At 46.8% G+C, this 26,760-nt stretch overlaps 2 protein-coding genes and 1 long non-coding RNA gene across 6 annotated transcripts in view; 2 read left to right on the forward strand and 1 right to left on the reverse strand.

Annotated features, from left to right (window-relative positions):
• Positions 1-26,760, forward strand: part of AKAP8L (A-kinase anchoring protein 8 like) — a 56,897-nt gene that overhangs the window by 27,981 nt on the left and 2,156 nt on the right. For 2 of the 4 annotated variants that reach the window (XM_003123432.4, XM_005652898.3), the window contains exons 13-23: positions 8,653-8,748; positions 8,849-9,619; positions 11,961-13,548; positions 14,024-15,830; positions 16,073-16,119; positions 17,349-17,382; positions 19,249-19,336; positions 21,849-21,990; positions 22,972-23,065; positions 23,511-23,641; positions 24,685-24,780. In XM_003123432.4, the coding sequence (XP_003123480.1) occupies positions 8,653-8,748; positions 8,849-9,151 (399 nt within the window). In that variant the 3' untranslated portion in view covers positions 9,152-9,619; positions 11,961-13,548; positions 14,024-15,830; ... (5 more) ...; positions 23,511-23,641; positions 24,685-24,780. Of the gene's footprint in view, positions 8,068-8,652; positions 8,749-8,848; positions 9,620-11,960; positions 13,549-14,023; positions 15,831-16,072; positions 16,120-17,348; positions 17,383-19,248; positions 19,337-21,848; positions 21,991-22,971; positions 23,066-23,510; positions 23,642-24,684; positions 24,781-26,760 lie in introns of those variants that run through there. The other 2 variants (XM_021083628.1, XM_021083627.1) reach the window with 1 other exon arrangement.
• On the reverse strand, positions 4,368-20,567 carry LOC110259330. Its single transcript, XR_002341606.1, has 2 exons — positions 20,328-20,567; positions 4,368-4,569 (listed from the first exon to the last, which is right to left on the reverse strand). It is a non-coding gene; the product is annotated as an uncharacterized LOC110259330 (long non-coding RNA).
• The window catches only part of AKAP8 (A-kinase anchoring protein 8), a 19,572-nt gene continuing 2,156 nt past the window's right edge, over positions 9,345-26,760 (forward strand). The window contains exons 1-13 of the mRNA XM_003123431.4: positions 9,345-9,619; positions 11,961-11,999; positions 13,516-13,548; positions 14,024-14,300; positions 14,729-15,212; positions 15,701-15,830; positions 16,073-16,119; positions 17,349-17,382; positions 19,249-19,336; positions 21,849-21,990; positions 22,972-23,065; positions 23,511-23,641; positions 24,685-24,780. Coding sequence (XP_003123479.2) covers positions 9,547-9,619; positions 11,961-11,999; positions 13,516-13,548; positions 14,024-14,300; positions 14,729-15,212; positions 15,701-15,830; positions 16,073-16,119; positions 17,349-17,382; positions 19,249-19,336; positions 21,849-21,990; positions 22,972-23,065; positions 23,511-23,641; positions 24,685-24,780 — 1,668 coding nt within the window. The 5' untranslated portion in view covers positions 9,345-9,546. The remainder of the gene's footprint in view (positions 9,620-11,960; positions 12,000-13,515; positions 13,549-14,023; positions 14,301-14,728; positions 15,213-15,700; positions 15,831-16,072; positions 16,120-17,348; positions 17,383-19,248; positions 19,337-21,848; positions 21,991-22,971; positions 23,066-23,510; positions 23,642-24,684; positions 24,781-26,760) is intronic.

Genomic DNA, 26,760 nt, shown 5'->3' on the forward strand with positions numbered 1-26,760 from the left:
GACGCTGATGGGAGAAACCACAGTCCATACGTCTACCTTTTGTTACACTAGCTTTATTGCTCATTTCTGGTTCTCTTCATTTGGATTCTTCCAGTGGATTTGCAGTACCATCTATAGTCATTTCCTTAATAGCCCAGTACTCCTCCCACCTTCTCTGTGCTGTTATTGGCAACTATATTACATTTCTCTATGTTACAGGCCAGATAATACAATTATTTTTATATATTTAGAACGACATATATATATAATATGTAAATTTTTTTTGATTGTGCCCAGGGCATGCAGAACTTCCTGAACAGGGATTGCTACTGCACCACAGCAGCAAGCCAAGCTGCTACAGTGACAACACTGGATCCTTAATCCACTGTTCCCCAAGACAACTCCTGTAATTTTTTGGCTTTTTAGGGCCACTCCTGCAGCATATGGAAGTTCCCAGGTTAGGGGTTGAATTGGAGCTACAACTTCCAGCCTACGCTGTAGCCACAGCAGTGTGGGATCCGAGCTGCATCTGTGACCTACACCAGAGCTCACAGCAACCCCGGATTCTTAACCCACTGAGCAACACTAGGGATCGATCCCACGTCTTCATGGATACTAGTTGGATTTGTTAGCTCTGAGCCATGATGGGAACTCCAGAGAACTCCTATAAATTTTTTAATGTTTAAATATATGTGTGTGTGCTCGTGCGCGTTTGTGTTTACACAATTCCCTTTTAAATAATTTGTGAAGACAGGAAAAGAAATAGGCATTTATAATGTCTTTTTTAATTACACAACTATCTTTATTATTCTTCCATATGGATTTCAATACTGTCTGAGATATTTCCTTTGGGCTTAAAGAACTTCCTTTGGTATTTCTTGTAAGGTCTGCTAGCAACAAATTCTCTCACTTGTTCTTTGTTATGGAATATCATTATTATTTCACTTTCACTTTCCAGAAAGATTGCTTTTCTGGGAATAGGATTTTTGGTTGACAGTTTTTTCTTTGAGCATTTTAAGTGGGTTACCCCAGTCGTATGCCCTCGTTTCTGATGAGGAGGCAACTTTTAATGTTTTTGGGGTTATCTTTTAAGTGATAATTCATTTTTCTCTTGCTACATTTAAGATTTTTTCCCCTTGTCTTTGGCTTTCAGCGTATTTACTATAATGTCTCTTTTTGTGGATCTTTTTATGTTTATTCGGATTTTGTTGAGTTTCTTGGATGTATATTTTAAAGTTTTTCATGAGAATAGGGCAGTTTTCAGCCATTCTTAATTTTGTGTGTATGTATGTGTGTGTGTGTGTGTGTCCTTTTTAGGGCAGCTCCCACGGCACATGGAGGTTCCCAGGCTAGGGGTCTAATAGGAGCTGTAGCCGCCAGCCTACACCACAGCCACAGCAATGCAGGATCCAAGCCGCGTCTATGACCTACACCACAGTTCATGGCAATGCCAGATCCTTAACCCACTGAGCAAGGTCAGGGATCGAACCTAAAACCTCATGGTTCCTAGTAGGATTCGTTAACCACTGAGCCACAACAGGAACTCCCCAGCCATTATTTCTTTAGATTTTTTTTTTTCTCCTTTTCTTCCAGTACTCTCATTATGTATGTTCTGGGTCACCTAATGATGTCCTGGGTTGTCTAAGACAGTTCGTTTTTCTTCATTCTTTTTTCTCTGTTCTTCAAACCATATGATCTCTACCCATCTACACATTTGCTAAATCTGCCAATTTAAATCTCCTTTTGAGCCCCTCATAATTTCTATCCCTTTATTGATGCTCTCTATTTGATGAGACAGTATCATCATAGCTTTTACTTCAAGCACGGTTCTTTTTAGTTCTTTAAACATATTTATAATGGCTGCTTTGAAGTCTTTGTTAAATCTGACATTTGGCCACTGGCACAAGCAGTTTCTTTTGCCTTTTTTTCCTGGGTGTGGGTCAGAGTTTCCTTTGCATGTCTTATAATTTTTTGTTGGAAACTAGACATTTTAGGAAATATATTGTGGCAGCTCTAGGTACTAGTCCTCTCCCATTCCAGGTCTTGTTATTTGTCTGTTTTAGTGACTAGTTAAATTGTTTTAGTGAAATGTCTTTCATCCCAACAGTGTGAAGCCTTCAAAGAGGAAGCCGTAGGCAGTACACAGCAACCCTTGGGTGGGGGCAGTTTTGATAAAGCTCTCTTTGTCTTTTTCCTTTACTATACTAAGCTTTTAATCTCCACAAGTTTTTGGCTGATTGCTCTGTTTTCAACAATGTCTAGAGGCATTAAATTACTCTAATCTGGAGTTGCCACGGTGGCACAATGGTATTGGCAGCATCTCTGGAGCATTGGGACACAGGTTTGATTCCCCCAGACCCACACAGTGAGTTAAAGATCCAGTGTTAATACAAATGTAATAAGCTCAGATCTGATCCCTGGCCCAGGAATACCAGATGCTGCAGGACAGCCAATAAAGAAAAAAAAATTTTTTTAATTGCTCTAATCCAATTAAATGGCTCTTTTTCCAATTAAATTTGGGCTCCTTTATGGGGATTGTTTTTTGAAGTCATTGCTTGAGATTTAGTCTGAACCCAGGGAGGCTCTTCATACATGTCTGTTTTACTGATTCTCTCTGGTAACCTAAAGAACCATGGTTTGGTTTGTATTTTTTTATCAAATCTACCACTCTTCTTTTCAATGCTTTTCTCTATACCTCCCCATGTTGTGAGAGAGCCCTTAGTCTTGAACTTCCCCTACACTTTTTTTTTGTTTGTTTGGTTTTTTTGCCTTTTTCTTTCGCTATATCCTGGGCCAAGGATTGAATCTGAGCTGCATCTGCCTCAACACCAGATCCTTAAACCACTGCATGGGGCCGGAATCAAACCAACAACACCACAGAGACAAGTTGTATCATTAACTCACAGCACCAGAGCAGGAACTCCAAACTTTCTCATACTCATAAAAAAGAGAAGTTCCTTTCGAAAGAGACTAGGGAATTCATTGTTTTAAGGCATGCCCTTCCCTTTGGGTAGAACCTCTGAACCCAGGCTTCTGAGCTGGGAGTGGGGATAAGAGTGCTTCTCTTAACTACACTGTTTGGTTTTTTTTTTTTTTTTTTTTTTTTATTACTCAATGAATTTATTACATTTGTACTTGTACAATGATCATCACAGTCCAATTCTATAGGATTTCCATCCTACAACTCCAACACATTCCCCCACCCCCGAACTGTCTCCTTTGGAAACCATGAGTTTTTCAAAGTCTGTGACTCAGTGTCTGTTCTGCAAAGAAGTTCATTGTGTCCTTTTTCAGATTCCACATGTCAGTGAAAGCATTTGATGTTGGTGTCTCATTGACTGACTGACTTCACTCAGAATGATAATTTTTAGGTCCATCCATGTTGCTAAAAATGCCAGTATTTTGTTCCTTTTAATGGCTGAGTAATATTCCATTTGTATATGTACCATATCTTCTTGATCCACTCCTCTGTTGATGGACATTTAGGTTGTTTCCATGTCTTGGCTATTGCAAATAGTGCTGGAATAAACATTGGAGTACATGTGTCTTTTCGAGTCATGGTTTTCTCTGGATAGTTGCCCAGGAGTGGGACTGACTCCACTGTTTTAGAAGAGATCAGTGTGGAAAAAGCTATAGCCTCTGGTCGACTTGATTTGGTTTGCCTCTCTGGGCGTGGGACCTCTGCTCTGTGAACAAGCCAGAGCTAGAGCAATGTAAGGTTAAGTCTCCAATCCATGAGTGGAAGCTAGATAGAAGAGAGAGCCCCCACCTCTTACCTGAATTTGCCTAGAACTTAGCCTCAGCAGCAGGCAGTTAAGAGGCAGAGTGGGAAACATTAACATTCTGCCTCTCTTAGGAATATATATCCCTCAATGGAGATGACCTGAGTAGAGAGAAAGGCCTGTGTTCCTTGAAAGCACTGTCTAGAGTGGAGTTTCTGTTATGCTGAGCTGTGGAAGGCAGGGAAGCAACAGGCCATGTTCTAACCACCATGACTCATGCTCTCCTTACTGAGTTTTAGTAGTAGCTTTTTCTTAATAAATGTTTCTTCATTTGCTATATGTCCTTAATACTGTTTCCAAAGACTTAAGATAGTTTTTTTTGTTTGTTTTTTGGTTGTTTTTTTGTCTTTTTAGGGCCCAACCTGCAGCATATGGAGGTTCCCAGGCTAGGCGTTGAATTGGACCTGTAGCTGCTGGCCTGTGGCACAGCCACAGCAATGTGGGATCCGAGCCTCATCTGCAACTTGCACCACAGCTCACGGCAATGCCAGATCTTTATCCACTGAGCAAGGTCTCGGATCAAATCTATGTCTTCATGGATACTAGTCGTGTTTGTTAACTGCTGAGCCAGGATGGGAACTCCTGTTTTGGGGTTTTTTTTAAATAGTTTTTTTGTTTCTTTAGGGATCAAGTCCATGGAGCTTCTCAGGCTGCCATGTCAGAATTCTATCCTCTGATTCATTTCTAGGAACCCTTTTAACCTTAATATTAGAAATCTGGTAAGGATGTTAATGAGGTGAAACTGTAAATTAGTTTATTAAAGAATAAAAGTGTTGGAGTTCCTGTCATGGTTCAGTGGTTAACGAACCTGGCTAGGATCCATGAGGATGAAGTTTTGATCCCTGCCCTCGATCAGTGGGTTAAGGATCCGGTGTTGCCATGAACTGTGGTGTAGGTCACAGATGCAGCTTGCATCTGGTGTGGCTGTGACAGGCCAGCAGTTGTAGCTCTGATTCAATACCTAGCCTGGGAACTTACTTGTCTTGCAGGTGCAGCCCTAAAATTAAAAAAAAAAAAAAAAAAAAAAAAAAAAAAAAGAATATAAAGTGCTAAGTAAAAGTGCTAAGTAAAATATTACTAAAATTACTACTTATCAACTAGTAGAGATTCAAATGTGTAACTCTATAAGTAAAATTTGCTTCTGGAATATAAGAATGGTTCAATAAAAAACTAGTAACAGTATAAAATACTGGAAATGAACATTGTTGATGTGCAAATAATGTGATTATATTCTTAGAAAAGCTGAATGATTTCAACAAAAAATGTTCTTAGAATTAATAGAATTTGGTAAGAAGGCAGGATTCAAAATTAATATATCAAAAGTAATAGTTTTTCTCCATTCGAGTAATAATAATACCTAGTTAGAAACATAGATGGGAAAAATGACCACAAAATGTGTGAAATACTAGAAATGTAATGAAGAAAAGTATGGTATCTTAAACTTCAAGGATATGAAACAAGACCTCAGTGAATGGGCGGGAAGTACTGTGTTCTTTTCTTTTTTGGGGGGGGGGATCTTTTTATTTTAGGGCTGCACCTGCAGCATATGGAGGTTCCCAGGCTAGGGGCTGCATCAGAACTGTAAGCTGCCAGCCTACACCACAACCACAGCAACACTGGATCCTTAACCCACTGTGCGAGGCCGGGGATGGAACCTTCATCCTCATGGATGCCAGTCAGATTCCTTTACACTGAGCCATGACAGGAACTCCAGTACTGTGTTCTTAGATAGGAGATTTAATAACAAAGCAAAAACCAGCTCCTTTTTTTTTTTTTAATCTTTTTAGGGCTACACCCACAACACATGGATAGTCCCAGGCTAGGGGTCCAATTGGAGCTGTAGCTACTGGCCTATACCATACCCATAGCAATGCCAGATCCAAGCCATGTCTGCAATGTACACCACAGCTTACAGCAATGCCAGATCCTTATGCCACTGATTGAGGCCAGGGATCGAACCTGAGTCCATGGATACTAGTCGGGTTCATTATTGCTGAGCCATGATGGGAATCCCAAGTCTCTCCATATTAATGTAGACAGTGCAGTTGCAGTCAAAATCTGGAGAGGAAGACTGGCTGAAATTAAAATGTTTTATTTGTAGAGTTAAATCTTGGCTCCAAGAAAACTATACAAAGGGCAGTGACAACAGATATAACTTATACAAGAGCCAATGCAATTGAAAACAAGTGATAATGGAGTTCCTGTCGTGGCTCAGTGGAAATGAATCCAACCTAGTATCCATGAGGATGTGGGTTCCATCTCTGACCTCACTCAGTGGGTTAAGGATCCAGCATTGCCGTGAGCTGTGGTAGAGGTCACAAACACAGCTCAGATCTGGTGTTGCCGTGGCTGTGGTGTTGGCCAACAGCTACAGCTCTGATTCAACCCCTAGCCTGCGAACCTCCACATGCAGCGGGTGCGGCCCTGGAAAAAAAAAGAGAGAGAGAAAACAGGTAATATTGGCATAGTAATAAAACATGGAACCAGAATAGAGTCTAATGAAAGATCTCAGTGTTTTGGAACTCAGTATTAAAGTCAGTACAGGTCTCTTATTGGAAACTCAGATGTTTTTGAAATAACTTGGATTTCAGAACAGCTACATGATATGATCGCTAACATCTCCAGCAGGATCTGGGAAAGTGCCTTTGTAATTGAACCATCAATAATTCTTCAAGTGACTTGTTTAAATGGGATAAATAAAGATGGTATAAAAATACAATGTCGAAAATAAAAAATATATGCTGCCATATTTTGCCACCAAGTGAATTTTAGGTGGAAAAACTTTTCCTTTTGGATTTCAGATTTGTGGATAAGGGATTGTAGATCTCTATGTCAGTTCAACAGGAAGAAACAATAGTTTATCATATACACTCTGGAAAGTTGAATTCTCAAAATCTTAAGTGTGTGTGTGGGTAGGAGAACAAAATTTAGGAAATGCTTACCTTGACATTAAAAGAAGCCTTCCTGAAGAAGCTAGGAAACCCAGAGACTATGTGAGAGATGACGACTTTATAGAAATGCTGGACAAGTTGGCCCAATGTGTGTATTGAATTCCCTATGAGTAGGGAAATGCCACTAGAGACAACATACATTCTTCTCTCTTTGATCCTGCAGTAAAAGTGCTAACATCTAATGCTGACAGGCAGAGGACAAGTACATTGTTTTAGTACAGGTGAAAGAAGCATAACTTATTTCTGCAGAGTACTCAGGCACTATCACTTTCAGAAACCTGTTTGGTAGAATTAAAAGCACCAGCGTGGAAGCATTTTATTCTGGTGGTGTTTGGTTATTGTAGCAAAAATCTGAAAACAGCATCAATGTGCTTCAATTGGGAGACATTCTGGTGTGTCCATCTGTGCACCAAGAGGGGGAAGGATAATGTGTTGGCAAGTGAGAAAGTTACAGAGGAACTAGTCTGTAATAGTATCCTAATTGTGCATCTTTAACTTGTTTCATTTTGAGCAGGCATGAGGTCTGTTAATGTTTTCCCTGTGTAGTAAAGAAAAATGTGTAGAGAAAAAATGGTGAAGGTGGGGAAAGGGAATAGAAAGATGATTTTCTGGAACGTGGTATATAAAGCATTGGCTAAGGTTGAATATGGGTTCTGGAGGTCAGCTTTCCCCCCACAACCCTCCCAGTAACTTTTTTTACCCCCTGTTGATGGCTTTATGCTGCATTACCTTTATAACAATGAAATTAAGAGTTGCCTTTACTCTCACCACCAAGAAAGTCCTGCAGTATTTTGGTGTAAATCATCCTAGACAAAAAGGTTCTGGCATGCTATGCACACTGTTCTATCTTTCTTATATTAGGGGAGAGATGAGCCCTATTTTAAGGACAGCATGGTGTTCTTTTTAATGTCTGATGTATTTAACCACTTCTTCCCTGGAGAACATTTAGGTGCTTTCCAGTTTTTCACTGCAGCCAGTGAAAAACATGCATGCTTCCAATTTTAAATTTAGGCTAGATTTCCAGAAGGAATTACTGAGGTTTTTTTTTTGTTGTTCTTTTTTTTGCTTTTTTAAGGGCCGCACTCATGGCATATGGAAGTTCCCAGGCTAGGGGTTGAATCAGAGCTACAGCTGCTGGCCTATGCCACAGCCACAGCAACACCAGATCCAAGGCACATCTTCCACATACGCCACAGCTGACAGCAACCCACTGAGTAAGGCCAGGGATGGAACCCACATCCTCATGGATCCTAGTCGGGTTGGTTAACCACTGAGCCAGGTTGGGAACTCCAAAAACTTTTACTTTTGATACATTCTATCAAACTGATTTGCAGAAAATAAACAGTTGAACCTCTCGCCTGCAGAGTATTAAGTGTCTCTTTTTAACCTTCCCATTTGGGGGTATAATTCTTAATCCTGGGAATCCCATGGAATAAAAAGATGTATGTATATTAGTTAAATACACTGACTGACGTTCATATTCCTGCTTTTATACCTCGTTTATCCTAGAGAGTTCCTTTCATATTAAGGCAGGTGGCCCCTTGTTAGGGGTTGCACATTTACTTGGTCTTCAATAGGTTTCTTAATTTGTTCACTGCTTATAATTTTTATGTAAGCAAATCAGATTTCTGCCATACAGCTGTAAAGACATGTCTTTAATCAGTTACAGTTACATACAGTAAGTAAGTATGGTATGGAAAGATGGAGGAGCATTTGGGCAAGGATCAAATCAGGTCATGGTTCCATGCTTGTAGAGGGGAAATCAAGCTTGTACCCAAGGGTACATTTACAGACCTACGAAATCTGGTTGGAATCATTGGCGGTGCTGAGCCCCGAGGTGTAGGTGGAGAGGGGTGCCCTTACCGATCTGGCTTGGTGGGAATGGGGCGAGTTTTGGATGCCTGGAGCAGCCTCTCCAGCCCTGCCTGCCTTGCCCGCAGCTCATGATGGAGCAGTCTAAGAAGTCCTCGCTCATGGTGGCTCGCAGCATCCTTAACAACAAGCTCATCAGCAAGAAGCTGGAACGCTATCTGAAGGTGAGGTGCTTGCCTTTGTCACGCGGCCCGGTCCCCAGCCCCGGTGCCTGATTCGGGCCCTGGGGTGCTCCCATTTCTAAAGTATCGCCGTCCCCCGCAGGGAGAGAACCCTTTCACCGACAGCCCGGAGGAGGAGAAGGAACAGGAGGAGGCCGAGGGCGGTGCCCTGGATGAGGGGGCGCTAGTCGAAGCAGCGGGAGTCGCAGAGGACGCGCCGGCTCAGCCCCCGGTGCCCCCGGAACCGGTCTCTGGGGCTGCGACCCCGCCCCCACCTCCGCCCCCTGAGGAGGAGGAGGAAGCCTTGCCCCTGCTGGGCGGGGCGCTGCAGCGCCAAATCCGAGGCATCCCAGGCCTCGATGTAGAGGCTGACGACGAGGAGGAGGGCGGAGGGGGCGCTCCATGACCCGGGCGGGCGGGGCCCGCGTGGCAGAGGCTAGAAGCGGAGTCTAATAAAGTTCTTCCCTTCCCACCTCTTCTTATTTTGTCTGTGGTGCGGTCCTAGTGGGCGAGCGACTGGATCTCTGCTTAGAGGTGTGTATCTGTGGGTGGGCCTCGGAAGGATGGGTTGCAGCTGCGCACTAGCGGCGAGGAGAAGCAGGGATACGCTTGCGCGCTGCGAGGCACAGCGGCCCGGACCAAAACTCCCAGGATGCTATGAGCACCGATCCGGAACAACCGGAAGGCCACCTGGAGTGGTGAGGGCGGGTCCGTCGTAAATTCCCGCCAGTAGTTGCGCGCGGAAGGGGTGACGTATCAACTGGCTTACCAGTAGAAGACAGCGGGAGTTGGGTTCAGCGCATGCGTCCTGTGGTAGTCTGGAAAGAGGAGCTGCTGGCGGGCCGAGCTGAAGACATGGAACAGGGCTACGGAGGTTAGTGTGGGCAACTTAGTGCGGGGTGGGACGGGCAGGTGGTGCCCAGGCGACACCGTCGCCGCGCAGAGGGCCACGGGCTGGGGCCTACTCCAGAGCCCAGTTACTACAGTCCGGCCCTGCAGAGGGGCGGCCGGGACGCGCGCACGCAGTTCATTGGACCTCGGCGCAGTCGCTCCCGGGCCGCTGCATGCGGATTGGCCGATGGAACCTGGGGACGTCGGCGGAGTTCGGCTGGCCGACGCTACGGCGGGCTTCGGGGGGCGCCTTGAGCCTTTAGGACCGTTTCTGCTTCTCAGCCCCACCGGGGCTGTAGGCCCCGCGGATCCCTGCCGCCCGCAGGGCCGCAGCCTCTTTCGGAAGACGCCACAAAATGGCGGCGCCAGAGGGCGGAGCTATGGCGCGAGCTTGTGGGGCGTGGGGTCTGCAGCCGCGGCGGGAGGAGGGACTGCTGTCTCTTTCCCGGCCTTCGGGCCTTCCTGGGTACTTGCGGGGCTTCGTTGGGTCTTCTGCGCCGCCCACGTGGCCTGGAGCACCGGTCCGGAAGCGGTATGAGCGGCACAGGTTCGGACCGCCAGCGGTGCAGTGCTGAGGCCTTGAGTAGTGCGGCGCCTGCGTTCTCCCTGGGTTGTGTAGCTCTGAGGCAAGACACTGAGAGTCAAATGCTGGGTGTTTTCTTTGTCAAAACTTGGAAACCCGTTAGTGGTTCTCCTCCGGGCATCGCCTTGTGGTGGCCTGGAGATGCCAGAGGGGTTTTGTAAAAGAGAATGTGCCCTTTCTCCACTTGAGTTTCAGAGCCTGCGGCAGGACCTTCTTGGGTGACCTCTCAATCTAGAATCAGCCTCCTGGGAGGCTTTTGTTCTATGCTGGAAGCCGCGTTTACCCGCCGGGAGCAGTAGAAATATGCAGGAATGGGCTTGACCAAGCTCCGATACCCCATCCAGGTGTTTGAGGTTTGAGAAGCAAGCGATCTGATTTTGGCTGCAACAGGGAAGGCGCTAGTCTTGAATGGTGGCAGTATTAGCAGGAGACCAGCAGCAGGAATTGCAGAAGCAGAAAAGTTCCCAGGTGCATGGTAGTGCTCTGTTGACTCAATCTGGTTCTCTAGTCTTTTTTGCAGTCTTACTGCATCTCGCCATTTTTTCCCTGCCTTCCCACCAGATCTTTTAGTTAGTAGTAATCCCGCCTCAGGCGAGGCTTGACAGTTGCTCTTTGGACCTCCATCTGGGTCCAAGTCCTTGTTCTTCTCAGTGTTGTTGGGCAAGTGCCTTATCGTCTGGAGCCTCTGTAGAAGCGGGTTTATAGTGTCTATCTCAAAGGTTGTTGTGAGGTTGATGTTAATAGCATATATGTCCCTTAGACCAGTGCCCCACAGTTGGTTACTTGCTGTTAAAATCACTACTCTGCTTTTCTGCTGCACATGAAAAACTGTGACATGGGGAGGTTAGCTTGCGGAAGGCAAGCTTCCACAGGGTGACTTTGGATCAAGTCCCCTAACCTCTGAACTGTAGCTCCCTCATCTCTGAACAGCAAGCATTCGGGGCACCAGCTAACGTGTGCTGAATGCCTGACCTGTGTTAGCATACAGAAGGCAGTCAGCTAGTGATTTAATTAGTCCTAGTAGGAGAGAAAGGATGTCTTAGAGAAGATGCTTTGTAAAGGTGAAGTCATTTAAGTCAGTATGGATGATTGCCTGTGCTCATCTGTGTACTGGGTTTCAGGGACACAGATGAAAAGGAGCCAGACAGATGGTATCATGAGGGTGTCTGGAGGAGCAGAGGGAGCCCCCATGGAGAGGAATGTAGTCTGATGCCTTAGGCCAGGCTGTTGAAGCTCTGGGACTTTCAAGCCCAGGGGAGCATTGGAGGGTTCATAGTCACATAGAAATGAGGCATAGGGAGTCACAGCTGTTCTCTCCAAATTTTCAGAGTTTTTTTTCCCGGTTTTGGGGTACTTAATGGATGCTTGTGGGAGGGCAAGGTTGGGGACTGTGACCTAATGATGGACTAGCTATTCCACAGTGTCTTCCTCAGTTGTAGGCCGAGGCTTAGGCCAAGGTCCTAGGCAAGGTCCAAGGCAATGGACAGAACTGGCCTGGAAGCTCATTCCCCCCCCCCACCTCCTTTTTTTGCCTTGACCTCAGGCAGGTGGAGTATGATAATGCAAAAGCCAGCTGTGGGATGACTTTTAGGGGGGTGTTGTTACGGTTGTGCTGTCTTCTTGCAAGGCTGGCCCTGAACTATTTCAGGGAGATCCCTTTATGCTCCTCAGAGCGCTTCAGAAGTACCTGTTCTCTGGTGTGATAAATGTGACTGCTAACCCACAAGTCTTCTATTCACAGGCTATGGGGCATGGAGTGCTGGGCCCACCAACACCCAGGGTAAGTGGCACCTGCTTTTGGGTGAGGCAACGCAATTGTCTACCCACCCCACCCCCAGCACCAGTATGACAAAATTGGGACAAGGAAATCTTTCTCTTGTTTTTCCTCTCTTTTTTTTTTTTTTTTTTTTGCCACACCTAGGCCATGTGGAAGTTTCAGAGCCAGGGGTTGACGCCATGCCACAGCATCAACCAAGCCACTGCGCCACAATGGGAACTCCATAGAATTCTTAAATTTACCCTACCTTCACTTTTGGCACTTTCATTTATTATTATCATTTTGCATTAGTGGGATATGTTTGTTATAATTTATAAACCAATGTCCATACATTGTCATTAATTATAGTCCATGGTTTATATTAACTTTCACATTGTGGCTCGGTGTTAACAAACCTGACTAGTATCTATGAGGATGCAGGTTTGATCCCTGGCCCTGCTCAGTGGGTTAAGGATCTGCTGTCGCCATAAGCTGAGGTTGTAGGTTGAAGGTGCACCTTGGCTCTGGCGTTGCTGTGGCTATGGTGTAGGCCGACACCTGTAGCTCCAGTTCAACCCCTAGCCTGGGACCTTCTGTGTGCCACGGGTGCAGCCCTAAAAAAAAAAATTTACTGTTATACAGTTCTGTGAGTTTAGTACATAAATAATGTATCCTTTCTCAAAATGTACGTCGTGAATTATTCTTTCCTGATTTTTTTTTTTCCTTTTCCAGTCATTTAAACACAACCGATTCTTAGCTTTTGGGCTGTACAAAAACAGAGCTGTGGACTGGATTTGGCCCCTGGGGCTTCTTTGCTGACCCTGCTCTTGAATATGTATCATACTGCTAAGTGTGTTTAAACAGCCGGAATGTGCACTCTGGTGGGCGAGGTTTTCCGCTTTTTGCCAGCATCTGTTCCAGGGGATTGGACAAGTGTTTCCTTTGTTTTCTGAGTCTGGTACTTGGCCCTAGCACCACTGGGAGCAGGAAGACTTTTCTGCCCATCACCGAGTTTCCCAGGAGGAGGTCTTAACGTGTTACTCAGGCACCCTTGCTTAGTTGAGTTGGGGACATGATTTTTCCATCATTACATTCTCCATGCTGTTGGCAGTGCTTTAGCTCTGGCTTCTGGTGAACTGGCATTTTAGAAGGCTTCTGCCTGGGGACCTGGCCCAAGTGGCCTCTTGGCTGGTGGCCCAGCCCACGCTGGCTGAGCTTCTTGGAAAAAGGCTTCATGTGCTTTCTCTTGCCCAAATGGAAGATATCAGGCTTGCTTAGGAGAGAAACCCTGATTATGCTTAGTTGAGTACTCTGTTGGAAATTAGTTTTTCAGTTAGTGGACCCCAGCTTTTCCTGGCTTTAATGGGCAACCAAGAGTGCCTCCTGGAGCACTGGCATGGCTACCCTCAGTCCTGGCCTTGTGGATAATGGAGTGCGGTGACAGCTGTCCTTCAACATTGGGCTGGGGTAGGGGTGAGGGGATGTGTCTCAGATACCTTAGTTTTGTAAACAAAACTTGTCTGTTTTTGTTTGTTCTAAGGTGCATACGGAACTGGCATGACAAGCTGGCAAGGTAGGCCCTTCTGGGGGGATATGTTCATGGGTGAGTGGGTCTCTAATTAGCTACCTAGAGCAGTTCACAGCTGTCCTGAAAGCTCAGCAAAGGGCCAGCCTCCAGGGAAACTTCCTGAAGGAGGGGGGAGGGGTGGGAAGGAATGTGGTTGTATTCTTGGGAACAGTAGCTTGTTGGTGGGTCAGTCAGTAGCCTCAGCTGCCAGCTCCTGGGTTCTCAGCCACCTCTGGCTTTAGATGAGAAGCAAGTCTTAGGATCTGGTATAGAAAACCCACTGCTTAGAGTTGAGGCTGTGCCCTTGCCCTTGTGCTGCCCCTCGGTAGGTGCTGTGTGCATTGTCGGGTAATACCAGCAGCACTTGGTCCCATGATCCTCTTCCTCTTCCATGGGCAGTAGGTGCTCCTCTGCATACTTGTCCAACATGAACTGACCTGTGGCTGCTGAGATCTGATTTGGCTCTTCCTCCCTCTGGCAGGCTATGAAAACTACAATTATTATGGTGCCCAGAACAACAGTGTCACCACAGGAGCAACCTACAGCTATGGCCCATCCTCGTGGGAGGCCACTAAGACCAGCGATGGCCTGGCAGCTGGGGGCCCTGCCATGCATATGGCTTCTTATGGCCCAGAGCCATGCACCGACAATTCCGACTCCCTCATTGCCAAGATCAACCAGCGTTTGGACATGATGTCCAAGGAAGGAGGCAGGGGCGGGAGCAGCAGCAGTGGGGAGGGCATGCAGGACCGGGAAAGGTGATTATAGACCTGAACCCTTCCTGGGGGATCCTGCACACTCAGCTTTGTGCAGATGGAAGTGGGCACCTGCTCTTCGGGGGAGGGCTTTCCCCCAGCTGCTTCCTGAATGTGGAGTAGATAAGTTGAGCCATTGTTGGGTCAGAGGTATTTAATAGGATTTGCCGGTTGTGGTGGGGCTCAGGGCATGATTGACTCCTTATTTTTGTGTCAGGCACCTAGCAGACCCTCCCTGTTCTTGTGGCCAGGGCTTCATGCCCCTTATTCAGCAATGCTTGAAAAGGATTGTTGGCCTGTTTTGCTTTCTTTATGAGTTAGGAGGGATGCATGGTGGTTTGGTTTTGGTGTTCTGAATGTAGGGAGGTCATCTTTGCAGGAGATGTAGTTGTTTCTGGACAGTGTGGTAATGGATTGTGCTTTCTTTGCAGCTCTTTCCGCTTCCAGTCCTTTGAGTCCTATGATTCCAGGCCTTGCCTTCCTGAGCACAATCCCTACCGCCCTAGCTATAGCTACGACTATGACTTTGACCTGGGGCCCGACCGCAACGGTGGATTTGGTGGTCAGTACAGTGATTGCCGGGACCCAGCCCGGGAACGGGGCTCCCTTGATGGCTTCATGAGGGGCCGCGGCCAGGGCCGATTCCAGGATCGGAGCAACCCCAGCACCTTTATGCGCAGTGACCCCTTCATGCCACCCGCAGCCTCCTCTGAGCCTCTTTCTACTCCATGGACGGAGATGAACTACGTGGGTGGGCGAGGCCTGGGAGGCCCCTCCCCCAGCAGACCTCCGCCTTCCCTCTTCTCCCAGTCCATGGCCCCTGACTTCAGCGTGATGGGCATGCAGGGGGCGGGTGGTTATGACAACTCTATGCCCTATGGATGTGGCCGGTCACAGACCCGGATAAGGGATCGGGTAAGCCCTTGTCAAGCTCTAACTTGCCTGTTTGCTTTTCTTTTTAAACAGCTTTGTTGAGGTATTTAAGATTCACTCATTTTTAAAAGTGGAATTCAACTTTGAGTTAAAAATGTGCAGAATTATGCAGCCTTCATGAGCACGTAATTCTAGAATGTTTCCATCATCCCGGAACGAAACCTGCTGTTAGCAGTCACTCCCTGTACTGTCCCCTAGCCCCTGGCAACCATTAATCTACTTTCTGTGCATTTTGCCTCTCCTAGACATTTCATGTGAATGCAGTCGTAATATATGGCCTTTTGTGTCTGTCTTTAAAATTTTTGTGTTTGGAGAGGGGGAGGTTTCCAACCACCTTGTCTTTCTTTATTTTCTGAAAAGGCTTTTTCTGATCTTGTTCCCTGATCTTACAACCTCTTTGGTTCTTCCTTTCTCTGGGGTATGTTAACTGTCTGGGTAAGTGGTACATTGGGATATGCTTGTGTCTATAGCCTAGGTGGAGAGGGTTTGATCGCTATGGCCCCGATAGCTTGGGCAGGAAACGGAAGCAGTTGCAGATTTACGACGAGCCAGACACCAAACAGGCCCGTGCTGACAGTGAAGGAGATTTTTCTGAAAACGGTATGCCCTGGGACTATAGGCCAGGGTGGGTATAAGATGAGTTAGCTGTATGCTTGGTGTTCTGTGGTCCTGTCTGGACATTGGACACAAGGGACCTCAAGGGGGGTCGGGTGCCATTTGCACTCCCACAAACCCTCTGCAGTCAGGACAAGCACAGTCATTCTAGACAGTGAGTTTGGGGGGTGAAAATGGAGTGGGCCAGTTGCCGAGGGGCTGACTTCCTATTTCTTTGTGTCTGGTAGATGATGGAGCTGGTGACTTCCGGTCAGGAGATGAAGAATTCAGGGGCGTAAGTTTGCCTTTACTGATCAACCTCTAGTGTCTCTTATGTGGGATTTTTTCCTTACTTCAGTGTTCTCCTCACAAAGAGGCAAGAACAGTTACTCTACTTCATGAGTAAATTTAATAATCAGGCTTGCAGCCAGGTTTCTAAGACTTTTCCACTTGCAACAGCCCTCCTTTTTCCTGAAAACATCCCCAACCTTCTCTCCAGCTATTCCTCTGTCCTTGTAGTGACACACCTAGCTGCACACTGGTAACTGTAGTGGTTGTGTGAGCTGAGGCTTTCAAACAGGCACTGAAAACTCAAGTGCTGCCAGTTCTGTGCTGGTGCTGAGCTGCATCCTTGTCATTCAGCTCTTAAAACTAGTCATAGGTCAGAGAGCCTGTTGTGGATCAGCAGTAGTGAACCCAACTAGTGTCCATGAGAATGGGTTCAATCCCTGGCTTCGCTCAGTGGTTTACGGAATCCAGTTTTGCTGTGGCTGTGGTGTAGGTCGCAGATGCAGCTTGGATCTTGTGTGGCTGTGGTGCTGGCCAGCAGCTCCAGCTCCAATTCAGCCCCTAGCCTGGGAACTTCCACATGCCACAGATGCAGCCCTAATAGGCAAAAAAAAACTAGTCATGGGAGATGGTTATCAAAGGCTGACTCTTAGCCAAGACCATATACAAGCATGTGGGGAGCAATCCTTTGCCACCCCCTGCAAATTCTGATTCAACTCTAAGGTAAGGCCTGGAAATCTGGGCATATGAAGGCTTTATCCACTTGCTTCTGATGTGTTTGGGGCAGGGAAGAGGGGAGCAGGATACAGTGAATTTTCAACTTTTCTGAGGGTCTTGCTTCCTTTCTGTCTAGGATTTCTTAGATTTTCGAGTCTGGGAATCTCTGCATATCTGTTGATGACTAATTTAATTCTCAACTTGATGTCTAAGGAGTGGCTTCAGTTTCAGTTTTCAGTTAGATGATTTTATCTGTAGCTGACTTGTTATAACTTTTGATAAATACAAATAAGTAGAAAAAAAGTAAGTTAGTCATTATCACAGAATCTCAGAAAGCAACCAGGAGTAATGACAGGACACGCAGGCTCCATCCCATGGCCCTAGGACTTGTCCTGGTACATTGTGGCTCTGTTCCTAGTGGCACAGTGACCACCTGGTGGTGGCAGGTAGCTAGGCCAGTTACGGAGAATTCTGGAAATTCCACCTCACAGTCCAACTTTGTATGTGCCCTTTTTTTAGGAGGACGAATTCTTCGACCCTGGGAAGCAGAGAGGTAGGCATCACCCAGCGTCCCTTTGAGCTTTCTTGTGTCTGCCCAGCTACCCTGCACTCGCTGCCTAACCCCCAGCTGGGCTGGGCTTCTGAGCAAGCCCAGGGCCTGGATGGAGGGGCTAGCAACTCAGGGCAAAAGAGGGGCCATGGCTACCAAGTGGGCCTTGGCCATGCCACTCACCCTGAGGTTTTGCCTCAGTGTTTGGACAACACTTGCTGGAAACAAATCTGGTTGCCTCACTCAGTGCAGGCTACAGAGACGGGGAAATTCATCTCTGGATGTCTGCAATAGTGGTAGGGAAGAGAGAGTTTCAGAAGTACAAGAAGGAAAAGAAAAAGCGCCCTCCAGCCTGTCTTCTCCGTTCCCTCCTTGGCCAGGGCAGGTCTGTGTGCTGTACACTGTGTACTGTTTCTCCTGGGCTTTATTCTGTCCATAGTTCTTACCAGACCAGAGCCATGCCCTCAGCCTCAATGAGGGGGACATGGGCACTGCGTGGGTCAGTTTGGACAGCTGCCTGGGTTGGGAGCTGGCGGTGGGGGAGGGGGGGCCTGTTTAGGCACATTCCAGCCCAGATCCTGCAGAGGCAGTCACTACTACATCAGGTCTTGCTAGTTTCAGTGCAAGTACAGAGCAATGTTAACCCGCCCCCGCCCAGGGGGAGCATGGAGAAGCGGCCACTTCTTTTCCTGTTCCTGTGGGTCCATCCATAGCTGGTTTCCCCCAAGAATCATAGGCTGGCTCCTTTGTGACTCTACTCCCATAAATTCCAAAGGCCTCTGGTTTAGATGTTCCTTTTTATATGTTCAGGTTTAGCCAACCCTCTGAGGCCCTCCTATCCTGTTTATTGACGTGATTATGTCTATAGCATGGGACCACACAGCATTTAGCAGCTCGTGCAGCAGGGTAAATGCTAAAGCAAAGGTGACATGTTTGTTGCGCGCAGGTCCTGCTACCTACCCGGGATGACTTTGCTTTAAACAGCAGTAATAGTTTCAGGCAGTGACCTCTTGCCAAAAATCCCACACGCCCTTTTGAGAGGCTTCTGAGCAGCGCACGCCGGTCGCCATCTTCGTGGGACAGTCTCGTGACTGGCATCAGGGGTAGGGGTTACAGTTCAGATGCTTATCCAACCTTTTTTCAGTGTCTGGCCCTGGCCTCAGGCTGGGACTCTGGGCTGCACAGCTCTCAGAAGAGCTCTTACACTGGCCCCATGGGATGGATGGAGGACCACTTGGTCTCTTCCCACTTTTGTTTTTGGGATTGTTTCCCATGTATCCCTGGGAAAGCCCTAGATTGATGGTTTTTGTGAGTGGAAGATAGAATTTGGGCCACCAGGGATTATCAGACCTGCTGAGGCCCTAGTTCAGAGGAGGCTGACGGGGCAATTATTATGGTCCACTGAGAGGTGGGACGGAGGGCGGTAAAGTGGCTTACTTTATTTCCTGAGGCCTTCCAACTGCTGCCTCTTTATCTGGGAAGAATTGCTTCTCTCTCTAAAGTAATGTTGGGAGAAGACCCAATGGTAGGGCGCTGGACTGGAAAAAGCAAGATAGGGAAGGACAGAGAGAGCAGGCAGGCCATGGTGTGAGTGGGATGGACAGGATGTGTCCCTGGCTCATCCCAGTCTTAGCAAGCCATGGGGGGAGTGAGGTGACTCCCTGGGGAACTACTGAGGATTCATCGCAAAGGCCCATCCCTGTTGGGAGCCTTTGACGCCCCTTGGTGCCTCAGGGTGTCTTGACCCTGCCACGTGTGGAAGCAGTGGCAGGGCATGGGGTATGGTGGCCAAACTAGCCCCCATCAAGGCCCTGGTGCTCAGCTCCTGTGAACTCCTCAGAGTGTCTCGAAGGGACTTCTCTGTTGCAGGAGAGAAGGATGATGAAGATGATGAAGTAAAGAAGAAGAGGGAAAAGCAAAGGAGAAGAGACAGGATGCGAGACCGAGCAGCTGACAGGTAAGGTGGGAGGTGGAGACTGTCAAGACTCATCTGTCTTCACTCTATAGTATAGGGGGAGCCTGGTTTGATCAGCTGGCTCCAGGTGTCTGTCAGGAAAGTCTAGTCAGGTCAATGGGAGACAGAACTTGGGAAACAAACTGGATCATATCCTTGCTGGTGGGACTGTGTGACCCTCACATTCCCAGCAGGGTACTCTCTTGCCTTCCTGCAGGCCAGTGAGGAGTCCCTTTGTTTCCCCATTGGCTTGTACCTGTCCTCCCAGAGAAGTTAACTTCATTCAGCAGAGCTGCCAAGAAGGTGCCTTTGATGCCTTGTCCAAATCCGAACTGCCTGTGGAGTAGGACATGGCAGTTATATATGTATAGGTACAACCTTCAAGATTTGACCTCTATGAGTTCCTGTTGTGGCTCAGCAGGTTAAGCATCTGTCATAGTATCTGTGAGAATGTGGTTCAATCCCTGGCCTTGCTCAGTGGGTTAAGGATCTGGTGTTGCCACAAGTTGTGGCATAAGACACAGATGTGGCTTGGAGCTTGTGTTGCCATAGCTGTGGTATAGGCCTGCAGCTGCAGCTCTGATTTGACCCCTAGCCCAGGAACCTCCATATGCCCCAGGTGTGGCCATAAAAAGAAAAAGAAAAAATAAAGATTTGGTCTCTTAATAGAAAAAAATACAAGTGTAAACCCCCAAAGGGCATTGGTGTGACCACACCATGCTCCTTTTCCTATGGCTGTTGTGAGTGCAGGATTGATGACGTCTTGACCATGTGTGGCTACCTTTTTTTTTTTTTTTTTTTTTTTTTAAATGCCGTTTCTTGGGCCACTCGCTTGGCATATGGAGGTTCCCAGGCTAGGGGTTGAATTGGAGCTGTAACTGCCGGCCTACACCGGAGCCACAGCAACATGGGATCCAAGCCACATTTGTGACCTACACCACAGCACACGGTAACACCGGATCCTTAACCCACTGAGCAAGGCCAGGGATCGAACCCTCAACCTCATGGATTCGTTAACCACTGAGCCACAACGGGAACTCCTAGCTACTTCTTTATGCACAGGTTCTCTTAATGACCTCAGAGGGAATCCCTGCCCTTAAGTCTCAAACAGCTTAATCATCTTCCTGTGTAAAGAAAAGCTTAGCAGTAGTTCCCGTTGGTGGCGCAGTGGTTAACGAATCCGACAAGGAACCGTGAGGTTGTGGGTTCGATCCCTGGCCTTGCTCAGTGGGTTAAGGATCTGGTGTTGCCATGAGCTGTGGTGTAGGTCGCAGACACAGCTCGAATCCCGCGTTGCTGTGGCTGTGGTGTAGACCTGTGTCTACAGCTCCGATTAGACCCCTAGCCTGGGAACCTCTATATGCCACTGGTGCGGTCCTAGAAAAGACAAAAAGAGAAAATAAAAGAAAAAAAAAAAGAAAAGCTTAGCAAAAGGCCAGAAACCAAAAGTAGGAACTTCCAGGTGTTAAAATTCATTGAAATTCTTGGTTTTTTGTTTGTTCGTTTTTTTGTTTTGTTTTGTCTTTTTGCCTTTTCTAGGGCCGCTTCCAGGCTAGGGGTCTAATTGGAGCTGTAGCCACCAGCCTACACTAGAGACACAGCAACGCGGGATCCGAGCCGCGTCTGCAACCTACACCACAGCTCATAGCAATGCCGGATCGTTAACCCACTGAGCAAGGCCAGGGATCGAACCCGCAACCTCATGGTTCCTAGTCGGATTCGTTAACCACTGTGCTACGACAGGAGCTCCCTGAAATCCTTGTTTTTAAACAGACTATAGTAGATCTGTTTTCATGCCACGTGGGAACTGAGATGACTCTTTCATCTTTTTTTTTTTTTAGGGCCATACCCGCAGCATGTGGAGGTTCCCAGGCTAAGGGTCTAATCAGAGCTACAGCTGCCAGCCTACACCACAGCCACAGCAAGGCTAGATCTGAGCCTCATCTGTGACCTACACCACAGCTCACCACAACGACTGATCCTTAACCCACGGGAGCAAGGCCAGGGATCAAGCCTGCAACCTCATGGTTCCTGGTTGGATTTGTTTCCACTGTGCCATGACGGGAACTCCAATACTCATTCTTAAGACGAGGAAATTTGGGATGACTACTACTCTGATATCCTTTGTTTGACAGGTCAGAAGTTTTAATTCAGAAACTGTTTTCCCAGTGTTCCCATCATGGCGCAGCAGAAATGAATCCGACTGTGAACCATGAGGTTGCGGGTTCGATCCCTGGCCTTGCTCAGTGGGTTAAGGATCCATCGTTGCCGTGAGCTGTGATGTAGGTCACAGATGTGGCTCGGATCCTGCATTGCTGTGGCTGTGGTGTAGGCTGGCAGCTCTACCTCTGATGTGACCCCTAGCCTGGAAACCTCCACATGGCTGCGGGTGTGGCCCTAAATAGCAAAAAGGAAAGAAAGAAAAGAAAAATCGTTTTTTTGTTTCCATTTCACTTCTAACCAGAGATGCGGTTACCAATGCATCACTGCTTTTCTTTTTATCTTCCCTCTCCAGGATTCAGTTTGCCTGTTCCGTGTGCAAGTTTCGTAGCTTTGAAGATGAAGAAATCCAGAAGCATCTGCAAAGCAAATTTCACAAAGAGACACTACGGTTTATAAGTACCAAACTGCCTGACAAGACAGTGGAGTTCCTCCAGGTAAATCACACTGCATTTCCTGGTGATCTTGCAAGCATGAGATTCCCTCACAGAGAAAGGAAGGGAAATAAGAAGCCTAAATGTGGTCAGGGAGTTCCTGTCGTGCAGCAGAAACAAATCTGACTAGGAACCATGAGGTTTTGGGTTTGATCCCTGGCCTCGTTCAGTGGGTTAAGGATCTGGCACTGCCATGAACTGTGGTGTATAAGTCGCATACACTGCTCGGATCTGGTGTTGCCGTACCTGTGGCGTAGGCATAGCTCTGATTGGACCCCTAGCCTGGGAACCTCCGTATGCTGAGGATGTGTCCTTAACAAGCAAAAAGAGTTAAAAAAATAAATGTGGTCAAGATTTCTCTCTCTAGGAGTTCCCTGGTAGCCTAGTGGGTTAAGGCTCTGGCCTTGTCACTGCTGTAGTGTGGGTTCAGTCCCTGGCCTAGGAACCTCGGCATGCTGTGGGCATGGCCCCAAGAAAAGATTTCTTTTTTTTTGTCTTTAGGGCCGCACCCACAGCATATGGAGGTTCCCAGGCTAGGGGTCGATTCAGAGCCATAGCCGCCAGCCTACACTACAGCCACAGCAATGCGGGATTTGAGCCTCGTCTTCAACCTACTCCATAGCTAAAGGCAGCACTGGATACTGAGGGAGGCCAGGGTCGAACCTGCATCCTCATGGATGCTAGTCATGCTCTTTCCACTGAACCACCACAGGAAATCCAGGAAGATTTCTTTTTCCAGAATAATAATGTACAAGTCCCAGGTCAGAGCAACACTTTAGAGCTCTAGCCATTGTAGTTCCCATTAGTTCTACCCATGGAGCTGCTCTGATGGCCGTCTTCCCATCCTTGGAGCACCTGAGACAAGGCTGTTATTCCCCAGGGGTGTGGCAGCCACCCTTGGTGAGTTGCCTCTTGGGCAGTTGAAAAATATCCACACATGCCACCCTCCTCATTTCATTTGGTGCCATTTCCCAACCTCTCTAGGAATACATTGTAAACAGGAATAAGAAAATTGAGAAAAGGCGTCAGGAATTGATGGAAAAGGAAAGCACAAAACCAAAACCAGATCCTTTCAAAGGTGAGCTGTGATCCTGGGGTGTGTGCTATTCTAGATCATAAAGCCGGGCACAGGGTGGTTAAGAATGTGATGTGAAGACCAGTGAGAGAGCCATTTAGCAGGGGAAAGAGGCTTTCAAGTGTGGCCTAATGTAGATGACATTACAGCTCCATAGCCTGGCTTATTGGAGTGATGTGAAGCATTCTGATGGTTTTTTCTTCCTTTCTATGAAGAGAAAGGACCTACAGGATAAGAAAAGTATAAAAATCCCAGGTGTTCAGAGGATGTTTGTTCTGTCTCCATACTCCTGCTGGAAGTCAGATGATTACCTGTCGCATATTCTGTTCTAACAGTATCCTTAGAGAGGGCTACAGGGAGAAAATGTGGGCCTTGATGGGGAAAAAGTGGGAGGAAAGCATCACATGTATGCTGCCCCAAGTCCCACAAGATTGGGTTCCATCCACAGGGATTGGCCAGGAGCACTTCTTCAAGAAGATAGAGGCTGCTCACTGCCTGGCTTGTGACATGCTGATCCCTGCACAGCACCAGCTCCTCCAGCGGCACCTGCACTCTGTCGACCACAATCACAACCGCCGGGTGAGTGCCCCTCTGATGCTGGGTGGGGCAAGCAGTCCTGGCTGCCAACCGGAGGGGTTCAGAACTTTCTGTGTCTTATGGGGAAACTAACATCTTTAGGGGTTCTTGCCATATTCCATCAAGTCTATTGTATCATCAAGTGATTGTAAAAATGTATCCCAGGTTCTATTAAAATTTGAGAAAATGTGTTGCTTATAATTGACTAAGGACAGTAGCTGAAATTCTCCTAGGTTGAGAATATTCTCCGTAAACCACACAGGTAAATCCCCCAGTTGCTGAAAAACTGGATTTCTTATAAACTAAAGCTGGGGGTCACTCAGAGCAGAATGGCCTAGGGGACTTAGGGTTAAGGACTGATTTGGTTCTTACTTGTAATGGAACTTAAAGCTAAATGTTTAGCTCAAGATATTGGGCTTTTTTTTTTTTTAATAAAGGGTTTTTGGCTTTGTAAGCCATCAGATCTCTCCCTGACACTCAAGTCTGCTGCTTACTGATGGGCAAAAGCAGCCGCAGACCATAAGTAAAGGAATGGGTGTGGCCAGAAATACTGTACAAACAAGGGATTATCACATGAATGTGTCAAGCTCTAAATTGTCAAATGCTGGCAGCATTCATACTTGTGTTGTAGAACTTGGAAAGTCAGTATAACTCAAAAAACTGTAAAGAAAAGGCTTGCCTTTTCCCCACACCCAGTCCACAAAACTTCTGATCTGTGTGTGTTCTTTGTTCATCCTCGTTTATGCATGTGGTACCTGGACAGTAGTTGTGCACCTGTGCTCTTTCTTTTAAGATGATCCAACTTTTCTACACTGTTTCACAATCCAGTTCACAATCTTGTTTCACAAGACAGTCCTGATGTCTCTCCAGGACTCTTTCTTTCATCATTGGAGTCTAGAATTTGGGGTTTTACCATAATGAAGAAAGATCTTGGTTGTCTCTGCATAGGGCTGATCTCAGAGCATTTTAATGTAGCCAGGCTGGTTTTGTTCTCTTGCTCCCCTTTGCATGCAATTTTTAAAAGCCCATGTTTGGTTCCCTTATAGTTGGCTGCTGAACAGTTCAAGAAAACAAGTCTCCATGTGGCTAAGAGTGTTTTGAACAACAGACACATAGTGAAGATGCTGGAAAAATACCTCAAGGTTTGTGTTTAGGAGTCCAGTAGTTGTTGCAGTGGAGGATGAACTCTGCAGGTGTGGAATTAATCTGTGCAATGGTGCTGACTTTCACCATGAGAAGCCTTGACTATCCATAAAATACCAAGCAAGATGATGGTGAGATGTTTCAAAACAAAAAATACAAGGTAGATGGGTGATTGTCCAGAAAGAACCAAAAAGAGGGTTTTGCTAGCAGAGACAACCAACAATGAGATGAGGAGGAGAGGGCATCAGGAAAGAACCAGTGGTGCCACTCTACTGAGCTTTAGTGACAGGAGCAGAGTAATAAAACATTCCAAAGAGGATACCCTAGAGAAAAGTCTGGTTGGAAGAGTCTGGTTGTCCTTAGGAAGCCTATTTTGCTAAGTGCTCAGCCCCATGACTTCAACATTTGGGGCTAGGATTTAAGATTCAACATAGTCTGCCTTAGGCCCTGTTTGCCCTTCTTTCAGTTAGTAACTGCTTCATTATTTGACAATTCATTCAATCCATAAAGTAATAGACAATAACCAGTGTAAGAACCGTGACTGATCATTGTTTTACCTTGTGGCTCTCTAGAGTTTCTAGAGTCACTTGGTAGACTCAAGCTTCTAAACACCAGATTTTAAAGCACATTTTTTAAATCTGCTAGTGATAATGTTTACTTTTTCTAAACTACACAGTTTTAGCATACTCTTGAGAAGAAATTCAGCGTCTGAGAGAGTCAGCCTTGGATTGAATACTGACTGATAGTTAATAGCTGTGTGACCTGGGAAGTTACTGATTTTTTGGCTTTTGGTGGGTTTTTGTTTTTTGTTTTTTTTGTCTTTTCGGCCATATCTGTAGCACGCAGAAATTCAAAGGCCAGGGATTGAACCCGAATCACAGCAGTGATCTGTGCCACAGCAGGAACTCACCAAGTTACTTTTTTTTGTTTCGTTGTTGTTGTTTTGCTTTTTAGGGCCACATCTGAGGCATATGGAAGGTCCCAGGCTAGGGGGTTAAATCAGGGCTGCAGCTGCCAGCCGCAGCCACAGCCATGCAGCATCCAAGCCAGGTCTGTGACCTACATCACAGTTGATGGCAATGCCTGGTCACCAATGCACTAGGCCAGGGATTGAACCCGTATCCAATGGATACTGATTGGATTTGTTCTACTGTGCCACAATGGGAACTCCCTTACCGACTTTTTTTCTTTTTTTTTTTTTTTGTCTTTTTAGGGCCGAACCCTTTGCATATGGAAATTCCTAGACTAGGGGTTGAATGGGAGCTGTTGCTGCTGGCCTATGCCACCTCACACAGCAGTGCCGGATCCTTAACCCATTGAGCAGGGCTAGGGATGGAACCCGCATCCTCATGGATACTAGTCGGGCTCAGTTACTACTGAGCCACAATAGGAACTCCCCCTTACTGATTTTTAAGTCTCATTTCCTTATCTGTAAAGTAGGGTTAACCTTTGTCCCAGGGCTGTGTGCTTAAATGAAACTAAAAAGAGAGTCAGCTTCCTGTTATCAGGCTTTTGGACAGGGACGGTTAAGAAAACCTAGATCTTTTTGAACCTTTCCTCACCATTATATTCTTGATTAAGTGCAAAATACTACTGGTGAAGCTTTTCAGAACCTAGAAATCACACTCACTTGATGTGATTTCATATATTTCTTTTGGGAGTTCTTGTTGTGGCTCAGTGGGTTACAAACCTGACTAGTATCCATGAGGATGCGGCCTGGCCTTGCTCAGTAAGTTAAGCGCCAGTGTTGTTGCAAGCTATGGTGTAGGTTGCAGATGTGGCTGGGATCCAGTTGCTGTGGCTATGGCAGAGGCTGGCAGCTACAGCTGCAATTCCACCTCTAGTCTGGGACTTCCATATGCCGAGGGTGGGGCCCTAAAAAGGAAAAACACATATATTTCTTCTGGAGTCCATGCTGTGGTGCAACAGGATCGGTGGCATCTTGGAACACAGTCTCGATCCCCAGACCAGCACAGTGG

Source organism: Sus scrofa, chromosome 2 (genome assembly GCF_000003025.6).
Source record: "Sus scrofa isolate TJ Tabasco breed Duroc chromosome 2, Sscrofa11.1, whole genome shotgun sequence".
NCBI lineage: Eukaryota > Metazoa > Chordata > Mammalia > Artiodactyla > Suidae > Sus > Sus scrofa.